We start from the raw sequence: 13,058 nt of genomic DNA on the forward strand, positions 1-13,058 counted from the left end.
ACCTCGAATATATAAAAAATAATATAAAACCCCACCTAATTAAGGCACCGAATACCAAAGTCAAAATCACCTTGAAAAAACCCCATCCCTTCTCAGTCACTGAGAACAGAAATCTGTTGCAGGATTACTTCGTGGTCTTATTATCCCCGATGGAGCTGGATCCTACCATGAAGATGATCCTGCAGGTGCCCATGTGGGCACAGAGGGTCATCTACATCCAGGGCTCCTGCCTGAAGGATGGGGACCTCACGCGGGCGAGGATGAGCGAGGCTGAGGCCTGCTTCATCCTAGCGGCCAGACACTACGCGGACAAGACGGCTGCTGTGAGTCTTCTGGGCGGAAAGGAAATTGTGGCCTCTGTGGGCGCTGGTCAGGATGGAGGGAAGGTTGTCTGTGCTCTGTGGGTGCTGTTACGGCTGGGAGGAAGGATCTCTGTGCTCTGTGGGTGCTGTTAAGGCTGGGAGAAAGGATGTCTGTGCTGTGTAGATGCTGTTAAGGTTGGGATTAAGGACGCTTGTGTTCTGTCGATGCTGTTAAAGGGATGAAACATTTACTGCTGAAGACGTGATGTGCTGAGTTGAAACAGGCGTTTGGTTAGCTAATAAAAATTGTGCTGTTAAGTGCTTTGTAAAGGAATGAAGTTATTGCTGCAGGGACATTGATGTTGTACAGATGCTGTAATAGGATGAGTGACTTTTTGTATACATGCTGTGCCGTTTTAAAAAGGCCACTTTCTGTATATTTGTACTATTAAGGGGTGTGACAGCTTCTGTATACAGTATACAATAGAATAAGATGGATGCTGTTAACTGAGGCTGTGTTGATGCTGATAGGACAAGGACCTGGTATGAAATTGTTTCGTGACGCATTTGATACAAAAGGGAAATTGAAATAGCAGAGTTCTTTTGTTCATGGTGTGTGTAGTTCAGATAGCTAATAGATCTGTACTGCCCTAAAATTGAAAACTGCTGTATCTGCAAAATTTTCGAAGTTGAGATATGCCACCTACTGGGCTCGTGAAACACAAAATACACAAGTTACTGCAGTTTCAGAATGATTCTTCAATGCTTTCCACGAGTATTTAGGGGGTCCCATTTGCAATATCTGCAAAATCAGTAGTAAGGCAAGGGAAGACTGCAGTATCCACCATTTTTCTGTTTTGTACTTTTGCAGATACTGCAGTCTTCCATTCTAGGGCAGTATAGTGCTTGAAGATTAAACAGCTGTTATGCCCATATTGCTGATAAATTAAACAACTGCTGTCTTGGTGTTGCTTATGATTAGATGGTCATGGTCTCTACATAGGTTGGTCATTATGAAAGCACTGAAATACGTGTGAATTGTTTCATTATTAAAACGTTTTGACTTTACAATTTTTTTTCAATTTAGCATTTGTAATTGGCTACAGGTAACTCTTATGTTTAATAGATAAGATAGAGTAACAGATCGTTATCATTTTAACCTGGGCAAATTTAAATTTTCTATCACTAAATTACATATGATTTTTTTTCCAAAAATCGACTTCTTTACTTAAGCCTAAATTTCACATTGTTGACAATATGTCCTATAGTTTATCAGGTTCCTATTGCTGTTCTTATACGCTAGACGATCTTTCGATTGAAGTGTTGTCGGTAGAATAATATGGTGTTTTTATGGTAAATAGTGATTTTATGGGCCTTTTTAAACATCATAGAACACTGTAAGATAACAGATATTACAGTAAATAGATATTCATGTTTTATCTGCTTGTATGTTTCTGTTTAACATACTGTTCACTCTGTCATTTATATCTGTTAATCGATACATTCATTCATCTCTGTTACTTCACTCTCTAATGGACTTCCTTTTTGACAATGTCCTTCAATTCAACCGCCTTCCGGCAGGACGAACACACCATCCTGAGATCCTGGGCCGTCAAGGACTTCGCCCCCAACGTGCCCCAGTACGTGCAGGTGTTCAGACCTGAGAACAAGCTGCACGTGAAGTTCGCCGAGCACGTCGTCTGCGAGGACGAGTTCAAGTACGCCCTACTGGCCAACAACTGCATGAGTCCTGGCATCTCAACTCTGGTGACGCTGCTTCTGCACACATCCAGAGGGCAGTGAGTATCTGGGATTCCTACTTACCTGTTTGTTTTTGTTTTAACCCTTTGCGCTCCGTTCACACCTCTGGTCGACTTCTCGGGAGATAGTCCAAGTGTTGTTAGCCTCCCGAGAGATGATTTTGTTTTAACCCTTTGCGCTCTGTTTACATCTCTGGTCGACTTCTTTGGAGGTGGTCCGAGTGTCTTTAGCCTCCCGGAAGACACTGCCACCGGTCAACTGGCTACGTACGAACCTGGCTACTTATGAATTTAGTCACATATAAATCTCGTTTACGTAGTGCCTGGATATTCACTTTAACTTTACCCCCGTAGTAGAATTTTGTGACCCCATAGCAGAATTTTGTGCCGTCAGTGCATCTCCACACTGTGCACTGTAGCCATTGCTAAAGAGTTTTTTGCAGCGCTCCTTTGTCACCCTTCCCCAGCCGCACACACTTTTAATCCTTCTTACTTTACATCCATTCATGCTTCCTTCCTCCAGTCATCTTGCAAAACCTCTCCAACTATTACTTCTTGGTGCAACTTTTGGGGGTTCCCTCCCAGTTCCACCTTTAGGTCCTTGCACTTCACCTCATTTATTTTCTGAATCTCTTTATCTTGCTTTCCAACCACTCCAACTCCATCTTTTCACTGCCATCAAAGCTGAAGTCAGAGTGCTCTAGTGCTTGGCTTAACAACCAAGATTTCATTAAATCCCACGACACCTTAACCTTAACCAGCAAGTGAATCATTGGCTGTTCAAGAAGTATATCTGAAAATAGCTCAGTAGATTGAGAAGAGAAAAAGGCTCAATATATATAACTACTAATATTGTTGTCCCTGTTCAGAGTAGCCAGGACCATATCTAGCCAGTGTGACAGGACATCTGAAACACAGCCTCTAGCATGGGAAATGACATTAGATGAGTCTTGTTTTATGAGAGAAAATCTGTGTTATTACTGAGTGAATTTGATAACAAGACATTAAGTAATTATTTGAAACACTTATCAATTCATCTGACCCATTATTGGTCATTGGCTTAGTCACGGATGTTTTTATCAGAATTTTTGCATGCTAAGGCTCTTTCATTCTTGTTCTGGGGACTACTTGATTGTAAGTGTAAGAAAATGCTAGAGGGCGTGTCAGTGAAACGTATATTTACTCGTGTTTCTATCTGCATTCTTTTTATAAGTCTTTGTAGTGTTTTTGCATTTCTCATTCCAGCATTTGATGTCTTTTTATTCAATATTCTGCCTGTTCTGAATGCATATTTCCATACTCCAATCGTTTGTCCTTGTTTGTGGTATGTCTTTAGCCTCCTTTGTTGTAAACCTGTCAATCTGTCCTGCAGTCTAACCTCAAACCAGTGTTCTCCTTTTGATGGTAAACTTGGCATCTTGATTTTTTTGTGTGCATAGATATTCATCACCAGTTTTACAGAAGGGCTTAGTTTCTATACATCCGATTGATAAGCTGCATACTCATTGCATGAGTGCTTTTTTTTATTCTAACTTACAAATGGCTGCTGTTAGACGAAAAACTCTCTACTAGATGTTTCCAGTTATACTGTTTATTAGAAGAGTTAGTATTCTCACGATGTAAAACAAATGGTAACTGCCTTAATGTAGATCCAACCTCGAGTGACAAGTGGAGCTAAAACATCTTAGAAATGAGTAATTTTTAAAAGTGGAGCCAGAGTTGTGGATAAACACGCGCCCACTTGGGAAAGCTATTTTTAAATCGGAAAGACAGGTTTAATGAAGTCTCCTGAATCAAGTAAGAAAACTAGGGAAAGGAATAGACAGAAAATGTGGCCCTAATTCAAGGAAGCTTGAGGTCAAAGAAATAGACAGCAAAATTGACCCTAATTCAAGGAAGCTTGAGGTGAAAGAAATAGACAGCAAAAGTGACCCTAATTCAAGGAAGCTTGAGGTCAAAGAAATAGACAGCAAAAGGGACCCTAATTCAAGGAACCTTGAGGTCAAAGGAATATACAGCAAACCTGACCCTAAATCAAGGAGCTTTGATGGGAAAGGAATAGACAGTAAAAGCAACCCTAGTTAAGGGAACCCTAAGGGGAAAGAAATAGACAGCAAAAGTGACCCTAGCTCAGGGAGCCCTGGTTGGAAAAGAACAGTCCTGATAAGGGACACTGTCCAGTCAAGGGTTACTTAATATCTAACAAGAGCATTAGACTTTGTGGCCAAAATTTCCAGTCCTATTCAGTTTTTAAGGCTGTTCCACATCATGGCACTTTGTGGAATACCCATCAATCATTTTTTACCAAAATTATTTTGCATACATTTTTACAGAAACTTTGTACCTTTTGGAATTTTTTTTATTCATCACCACGTTTTATCAGTTTGTGCGCTTCTGTTTATAGGAAATTTAGTGTATGTGATTTTCGTAATTATATGTTTATAGGTATTATTTAGCTATTAGAGATGGGGTAGAGCTTATGTTCTATATCTTGAAGGAACAAAGTTTGTTTTCAGTTAGCATTTAAACGAAGAGGCAGTTGTTAAGAGAGTAAATATAGAATCAGAACAGCCACGTTTACAGATTGTTCAGTGTCTTATCAATGTTTTTGCTGAATGAACAAAAGCATTTGTGCCAGGACACAGCCGTAGAGGAGAACTGTCAGGACATGACGAATAATAACCAGTGTCAAAGAAGAATGCGAGGAGAATGCAGACGTTTGTAAGAATGCATTGTGGACCATATATGTCAACCTGGAGTGGTATGGGGAAACTTTAAACGTATTGAGCTGAATAGCTTGTGATATAATGACGAAATAAGGAAGGTGCTAGCCTTAAGTAACCATAAGACTAAACTTGAAAAAAGGTTTTGAAATTAACTTTGAAATTACCTTAAACCTGTTACTAAAAACTAAATTATTATTATTAGTATTCAGAAGATGAAACCTGTTCATATGGAACAAGCCCACCAAAGGGGCCACTGACTTGAAATTCAAACCTCCAAAGAATATTAAGGTGTTCATTAGGAAGAAGTAAGAGGAAGTAAAGGGAAATACAGAAAGAAGAGATACCACTTATCTAAACAAATAAATTAATAAATAGATAAAAATGTATTAAAACGCAAGGAGATTAATATTAAGGTAGCAATGCATTGCATCTTCGCCTGAACTTCTGAAGAAGTTCCGATCGAACTACATCTGGGAGGCTGTTCCACAGAACAACAGTCTGTGAGGAATAAAGGACCTTAAAATTACCAGTTCAATCAAAACTGAAAACCAATCAGTCTACCTCAGAACGACCTGCCAGTCTGACCTTGAAACCGTCCGTCAAGTTGACCTTGAAAAGACTGCAACTGTCAGACGTGATTGCCTGTCACAGTAAACAAAAGGTTACAGTCCTTTTGGGCCTCGCATGGCGCATAGGGCCGGCGCTGAACTCCGGTTTCTTAGGCCGACAGAAAGCATTCAGAGAACGCCGGAATTGGTTAAATGACGAAACCATAAATTTTTAAGTGGACTTAATGTCTTATGCAAATGAGACTCGAGACAAGCGGCTGATATTCCCATGGCAGAGTCGAGTTGAAGACAGATTGTTATATAGGAAATCAATTTACATCAGAGATGTGTGTGGGAAGTTGATTTAAATTTTGTAAATGTGTCCGCATTTATTTATTATATATGTATATGTATATATATATGTGTATATTCACATATATATATATAGATATATATATATATATATATATATATATATATATATATATATATATATATATATATATATGTGTGTGTGTGTGTGTGTGTGTGTGTGTGTATGTGTACCACATATCTATGACTAAGCATTCCGGGTAGTTATATATTCAAGACAGCTAATCTTTTGCTGTTGATATGTGTGCATGTGTATGTTTTGAGAGAGAGAGAGAGAGAGAGAGAGAGAGAGAGAGATTTAATAGATTTAAAAGGGCCATAGGCTATGTGCATTTACACTTTATTATTATTATTATTATTATTATTATTATTATTATTATTATTATTATTATTATTATTATTATTATTATTATTACGGATGCCAAGCCATACATCTGTCCATAATTTTCAAAAAAACATCTACACGTTTTTCAATATTGTCACCAAATTCCTTAACTCTCTCCTGTCGAATCATTGTACCTATTTCGTCCAAACCATTTGTCGTAACCGTTTCGTCCGTTGTCAGTGTCGTAGATGAACGAGACCCTAACCTGGTCTCAAATAACAGTTCTGTGTTCATTAAAGAACAATAATTAAAAGCCCAAATGATCTCAGACAGGGCACAAAGCATCTGTTTAGAACTGCTGTAATTAGATTTTATGAATCGAATACTTGTTATTTTTAGGTGACATTGATGTATGTCAGAAGTCATAATTCTTAGTATTATTGATGTATTTTTTTTTATGAAAGTAAGGTTGGTATTCCCGTCCGTTTCTTATGGGTAATATTGATGTATGTGTGTGTGCTGTTGATGTACATTAAATCTCTGCTAATTACAGCTGGTATGATGGCCATTGATGTCCTTTTTATATTATGGGTGTATGGCAGCATTAATTACGAATGTTTTCAGTGTACATTGTAGATACTATTAATGTTTGCAAGCATTAAGTGTCATCTCTATATTATCGTTTATGTATGACAGTGCAGATTATGAATGGTATTCGTGTCATTTCTATATACTATTGATGTATGCATCGCTATTCAAGAATGTAATTCGCGTAATGTGTAATTTTTTTAGATAGTTTCATGTCAGATGTAATTATGAATGGCATTGATGTAATGTATAGATATAGTTCATGTAATCTCTCAGTATGTTTCTGTTATTCCCCAGTCAGTGTTAAATGTTGGAATACATTTTTTTTTTACCTTTTTTTAAACTAAAATGAGTATTTGAGTCACGGGCGCGTCAAAACTCGTTTGGTCTTTGATGTGAAATTCACTAACAGTTGCCTAGGCTCAGCTTGTTCTCCCTCCGAAGGTCTCCATGACAAGACACTTGAGGTTTCTCGCAAGGTCTTTCCGTCCTTTCACTCTAAAGGTACACAAAAAATATTTCACAATACCAAACACTTACGCAAACATACTGAGTAGGCCTGTGTTGTCTTAAACAGTGAGTTAGGGAAGGTTTTGGGTTGCAGCCAGGATGGTAAAGAGGTATTGGGTCTTGCAACGTAAGTTAAACACTCGATGGAGCCACCGACTCTAGGGAAAATTGTGTATAATTGTGTGTGTGTGTGTTTATTTTCTAGTTAGGACATATGTGGAACTCAGTCACAAGAAAGGAGCTAAAAAGTTTTTCAGCCGTGGCGCAGTCGGTGATGTTGTGCCTGTGTAACTCCGAGCATCTGGGATGCAAGTTCAAACCCCTTGAGGCTGCAATGTATTCTCTCATTTAATTGCCAGATACATTAGCATTCATACATATATATATATATATATATATATATATATATATATATATATATATATATATATATATATATATATATATATATATATATATATATATATAATGTGATATGAACACATCCAGTGCTTAGGTACATAAGTACATTGCAATACACAAATCTGTTCAATCTTTTCATGAGCAGATGACTCAGTATAAGATTAGTTTTACACAGTATACAGCTGTGTATACCAGTATAAAATTTCATCTTGAGTAGGTCTGAACATTCAGTTTAATTTCCCAATGTTCTTTATGCAGTTATTGTTAAGTTTTTTTTTGTTTACCAGTATGTAACATAAAGTTTTTCTTCATTTGCTGTCATCTCCATCCAAGTGTAATGCAATCTAATAGAAACTTTGGAAAGTAAAGATGGGTTGACTGCAGACCAGGTGTATGAACTATCTCAGAAATGGTCGAAAATATCAAAAATCTTCATAGAACAGGGGCCTAAAGCCCTACCCCAGCCAAGTCAGGGCACAATTCCATAAGTTAGGCAAGGTTAAGGACAGGTAAGGTTAGGATGTATTCAGTTTTTTTTTGGTAATTTTTAGCAAAAACACATATATATACCCCCGTCTGCAGTCTCTCTTAGGGAGAACATTCAATTGCATACAAAAACATTTCTTGAAGGATAAGGAATTCATCTCATTGGCGTCTTGTCATGTGCCCTTTTTGGGGAGGGCATTAGGGCCTTTGGGGTAAAAATTTTCAAGTCCTACTTTGAATAATCAGAGTCATTTTCTACTTGCCATGGCCTTGCATTCCCGTTTTCTATACCCTTCCTCCAGCATAGAACACCCCCCACAAAGAGTTTCTCCAGTCTCTGATATGCTTTAGCTACTTGACAGCTGCTGTTATTGCTAGTTTTTTTTGTCATTTTTTTAATCCTTAAAATATACTAAGCTGCATCTTTTCTGTGCCTTAATTTGTGGCTTCTTTTTACTCAGGCATGGTAATTACACCTCTTCATGGTCTCCTGCTTCTTCAGCAGAATCGCTGTCCAGGTAACCTTTGTTCTTGAAGCGTCTCTAATCTTAAAGACAAAGTAATCCAGTGCACTCCACCTTCATACCCTGTACTGAACCATAGGTTTGACAAGAGCAGGAGGTCTTCTACTTCTTCATCTCATTCTTCTACTACTGCTGCTGCTGCTACTGTTACTGCTTCTACTGCTACTACTACTTCCTCTCCTCCCCTCCCCCCTGCATTGCTTGGTTGTCTAAAAGAGTAAACACTGAAGGAGATGCCCTCTCCATCCCATCCAGCCACTGTGTCTGACTCAAACGCTCATTTGTGTGACCTGTGTGAATGGCAATTTTAATCACCCGTTAGCCCCTGTACAGATAAATAATGATTTGTGATCTACCCTAAAAAGTGAATCCACCAGAAAAACAAGTAAGCATCCAGTTTCTCTAGGAGTCTTCGCACCCATTGTGTTCCATGACTAAAAGCCACAGCTAGCTCTGGTCTTGTGCAGAGGGTCTCTACTACATTTTTGCTCTTCTGCCTCTTTTCTCCAGGGAGGGCCAGACGTCGCAGGAGGACTGGCACAGGCTCTACGGCAAGTGCTCCGGCAACGAAATCTACCACATCAAGCTCGCGGACTCGAGGTTCTTCGGGGAATACGAAGGCAAAAGTTTTACCTATGCCAGCTTCCATTCACACAGAAAGTAAGTTTTAGTTTTACAGGTATTGTCTTTCAGTTGTCTATGTTCAGTAGGTTCTTAGTAACCTCAAATGCTGACCTTTTTGTTGCTTAACAACTTTGAAAGCTATAATAACATGTTAATATTAAGAGTATCAGTTAAAAATTAGTCTGGTGTCAGAGGGGTCTTCTAGTAAAGGTTGTGGATTATCTGTTATGTCAATTTTTGACAGCTCTTCATTTCCATAGCTGTCACACAATCACACCTAGATTTAATCACAATAACAGTAAAATTGTGGGTTAGGTCAGGTTAGGCATGGTTCATTTATTAGGAAACTGAGAGAAAACATTAAGACACATAATGAATTAAAAGATTTAATTTGTTAGTAAAATCAAGCAGAAGGTAGTTTATTTATCAGTAGATTAAGACATGCATAGTTACTTTCCAGGAGCATTGAGACAGAGCATATTTCATCTGATAAGAAAGTTACATAAACGGTTGATTTAATAAGAAAATGAGACAGCTGGTTAATTGTTTGGTGTAATGGTAAAACAGAGTTAATGGTTCATGGAAGAAGATGAGGTAAGGTATAGTTCATATATTAGGGAAAGGAAGTAAATCATAGTTATTTCATTAAGGAATCAAGACAAGACTTGATCAGTTTATTATTTTTTTAAAAGCATCAGTTAACCTGTCAGTGAAAATTGGCCAGGAATTCTGCTATCAGTTAATGATGATATTTTTCGGCCTTCAAATTTGTAACCATCTTAAGGATGCATCCACGCTATGGTAGAACGCGTCCTAAACACACATCAGCAACACATTACATACATATCACAAACAGGTTGAATACGAGCTAGTGACCTTAAGTGGAGAACGAACCTTCGGAAAATGCTGGATAATCGTATGATGCATTGGTTAGGAATAACAATAAGTCGTTAACTCGTATTCAACCTGTTTGTGATCCACGCATGACATGTTCCTACTGTGGTGTGGATGCACCCAGATGTTACAGGAATGTTACAAATGTTCTACAACGACCTCAATACTTTATTCACGCCGCCAGGTATGGCGTGGCCCTTGTGGGAGTGCGGCCCGCCGAGCTCCCGGAATTCTACGAGGACACCATCTTGCTCAACCCCGGACCCAGACACATCATGAAGAAAACAGACATTTGCTTCTACATGAGCATAACCAAAGAAGAGAATAGTGCCTTTGTTGTTGGAACCAACACTGGTCCCAGCAGTAGCAGTAGTCAGGAGGGGAGAGTGGACGAGGGAGACGCATCGTCGAAGGACGTGGAAAAGGGGGTGAATGCGGAGGAGAGGGAGGAGAGACCCAAACCGCGATCAGGTAAGGCGAAGTGTTCGACTCCCTTCATCTAAGAACAGTTTTTAGCCCATCTTTTTTGCAAGGGTATATTTTTTTTATCTTCTTGATTAAATACTGACTTCCACTGTAGAAAATAAAACTGCATTTTTTTTCCTGTCGCTTACAAGTCTTCCTTAAAATCCAAGTGTTGTCTGTTGCCTCCTCTTAGTGACTGTTTGACCTTTTCCCCAGTAAAACAAAAAGGAGATTCATTCATCTAAAGCTTCTTGTTGATGTTCTATTCCCACCAACTTCTGTACATTCAAGGGAAAAGAAATAAAGGTGGCGATCATGAAGGGTGCCAGTTAGAGCTCATTCATTTCTTCTAGTCAATTACAGTTGGTTACTCTCTTGACTTGTAGGCCGAAGATGTGTCCTGCTGAAGTTACGACGCAACGGTATGGACGGAAAAAGCCTTGCCCTTACAACAGCCTTGTACATGTCCCTTCTAGCTTTTCCCAACAGATAATGACCTTAGATGATGTGATAGGAGTTGTTTTTTTGCAACATTTTTTTGAAGACCCAACTGATTTTTTGACGATTAGATTTCCAGAGATCCCAGATTTCCCCTTTCAAAGATGATGTGTGCCACCATCTCCCCCTTTTTGTCGCAGTGTAACCATTATCTGTAGTAGAGCTGTCAAGTAGGTGTAACTGCGGTGTTGTACAATAGTCAGTGTTAGGTTACAGTCCCACACCCCAAATGGTGCAGCCTTAGTCAGTGAGGAAGTCAGTGAGGCTGCCCTGCCCATACCCCCTTCTGAAGGAGGGTACAGTGAGACATAAAAAGCGAATCCCTGCCAACACCAGCAGATCCCATCTGTGTTTGTGTGTTGTATGTGGCGGGCAACTCCTCAGCACACCCTCTCACGCCGCCTCCAAGGGTCGAGACACTGCAGCCAGAACGTAATGCCCGCAACGGTTTCATTGTCGTCGGGCGTCCCTCCAAGGAGACCTGGGCAATGAAATCGCGAGGGTCGTGGCTTAGTGTTATTCTTAGAGAAGGGCTTCCATAAATGGAGACACCTGTAGAGCAGTGGTTCCCAATCATGCTAGAGCCCATGAACTGTCTTGAGTCTTTTTAAAAACAGCCTTACCCACATCCATTGTCATAACAGACGACATTTCGAGCTGAAGTTCGTTCACGTACATATCGGCACTTAGTGCCCTACCCTTTTGTACATCCCTTGAGCTCCACTATTTTATGGTAATTGATGTTGTTCAAGTTTATGCATCCAGTCAAAGCTGCCCCCCCCACCCCCCTCTCCCCCCCCCTCCCCTTCCCAGACCTCATTTTTAATCCTCCTGGGCTGATACGACTCTGGTTGAGAACCATTTGTTATTAGAGCATGGCATTGAAGTTGCACCTCTTCCTGCTTTCCTCACTGCTGCTCTGTCCTCACATCTTACCCCTCACGTGTCTCGAGCTACTCCGCATCAGTGTTCTGTGGAGAGTGTCTCTTCAAAAGCTGTTCGACTTCTCGTGGAAATGTACACGTCCCCTCCTCCTCCTCCTCCTCCCACGTCTTTTCTTAACTGTAATGTAACATTAGAGTTGTCTAGTGTAGATCATGTTCCCCTTACAAGGTAATATTGTAGTTTGGTATTACATGCCATCCGAATAGAGTCAGTATTATTATTGTCCATTGCTGCACTAATTCGATATTCTTATTTTAAGCATTTGTATTTTGCCCCATGAGCAGTTCATAGTGGAAATACACAGATTTCCCCAGAAAAAGATAGTAATTTTTTGAAACGTTCAAAATGTTTAACCCCCTCTCCACTAAATCAGTCCCAAACCTGAAGCTGTGTACATGAAAGAAAATCACTTGCAACTTGGCACTTGCAAATCTCCACTGCCTTGTTCACACACCCACAATTGCCAGAAAGGAGTTATAGTGTGCGTTTGGAGTTTGTGCACTAATAGTGAAGCACCGACTGTATTGTACCGTCTTTGTATAAATACTTGGATACCGTTTACGTATGGAGTCTCACGTACATTGTTGCCATGGGTGTAGTAGAAAAGGGATGTATATCCTGGCTTATAATTAGTTTGATAGCTTGTGTCTGACTTGTAGGCCCTCTGCTGGAGAATACTGAGCTCGTGCCTTTAAGCCTCTGTGCAATCAGTAGGTACTGCACTAGATTCAACACACACTTTAGGGTTGTGCTCTTAATTTTAGTAGATGTTTACATTTTGATTTGTCTTCTGCTAAAGACTGTAGCTTTTAGAAGTTATTCTAGCTTTTAGAAGTAACTCATCCACTGACATGATCTACTTTTATCTTTTCACAGTTATTTTATATATACATTTACCATATACTTTAAGCTACACAGCATGGTTGAGGCCAAGTACATTATACTGCAATATTTATATATTTCGTGTCTTCACAGACGTGAATATAAACATTATTCTGAAAGGTAACTAACTATCTTGAAGAGCCTTGTAAATATTCTAAGAACCTGAATCTAGTATATTTCTCATAGTATTCTTCATTTTAATTACTA

General features: G+C 39.3%; 1 protein-coding gene across 19 annotated transcripts in view; it reads left to right on the forward strand.

Moving 5' to 3' along the window:
• Nucleotides 1-13,058, forward strand: part of SLO2 (slowpoke 2) — a 559,700-nt gene that overhangs the window by 476,066 nt on the left and 70,576 nt on the right. For 13 of the 19 annotated variants that reach the window (XM_067089837.1, XM_067089831.1, XM_067089836.1 and 10 more), the window contains 5 exons: nucleotides 123-323; nucleotides 1,884-2,101; nucleotides 9,054-9,203; nucleotides 10,246-10,532; nucleotides 10,913-10,948. In XM_067089837.1, coding sequence (XP_066945938.1) covers nucleotides 123-323; nucleotides 1,884-2,101; nucleotides 9,054-9,203; nucleotides 10,246-10,532; nucleotides 10,913-10,948 — 892 coding nt within the window. The remainder of the gene's footprint in view (nucleotides 1-122; nucleotides 324-1,883; nucleotides 2,102-9,053; nucleotides 9,204-10,245; nucleotides 10,533-10,912; nucleotides 10,949-13,058) is intronic. The other 6 variants (XM_067089832.1, XM_067089839.1, XM_067089834.1 and 3 more) reach the window with 1 other exon arrangement.

This window comes from Macrobrachium rosenbergii, chromosome 46, assembly GCF_040412425.1.
Source record: "Macrobrachium rosenbergii isolate ZJJX-2024 chromosome 46, ASM4041242v1, whole genome shotgun sequence".
NCBI lineage: Eukaryota > Metazoa > Arthropoda > Malacostraca > Decapoda > Palaemonidae > Macrobrachium > Macrobrachium rosenbergii.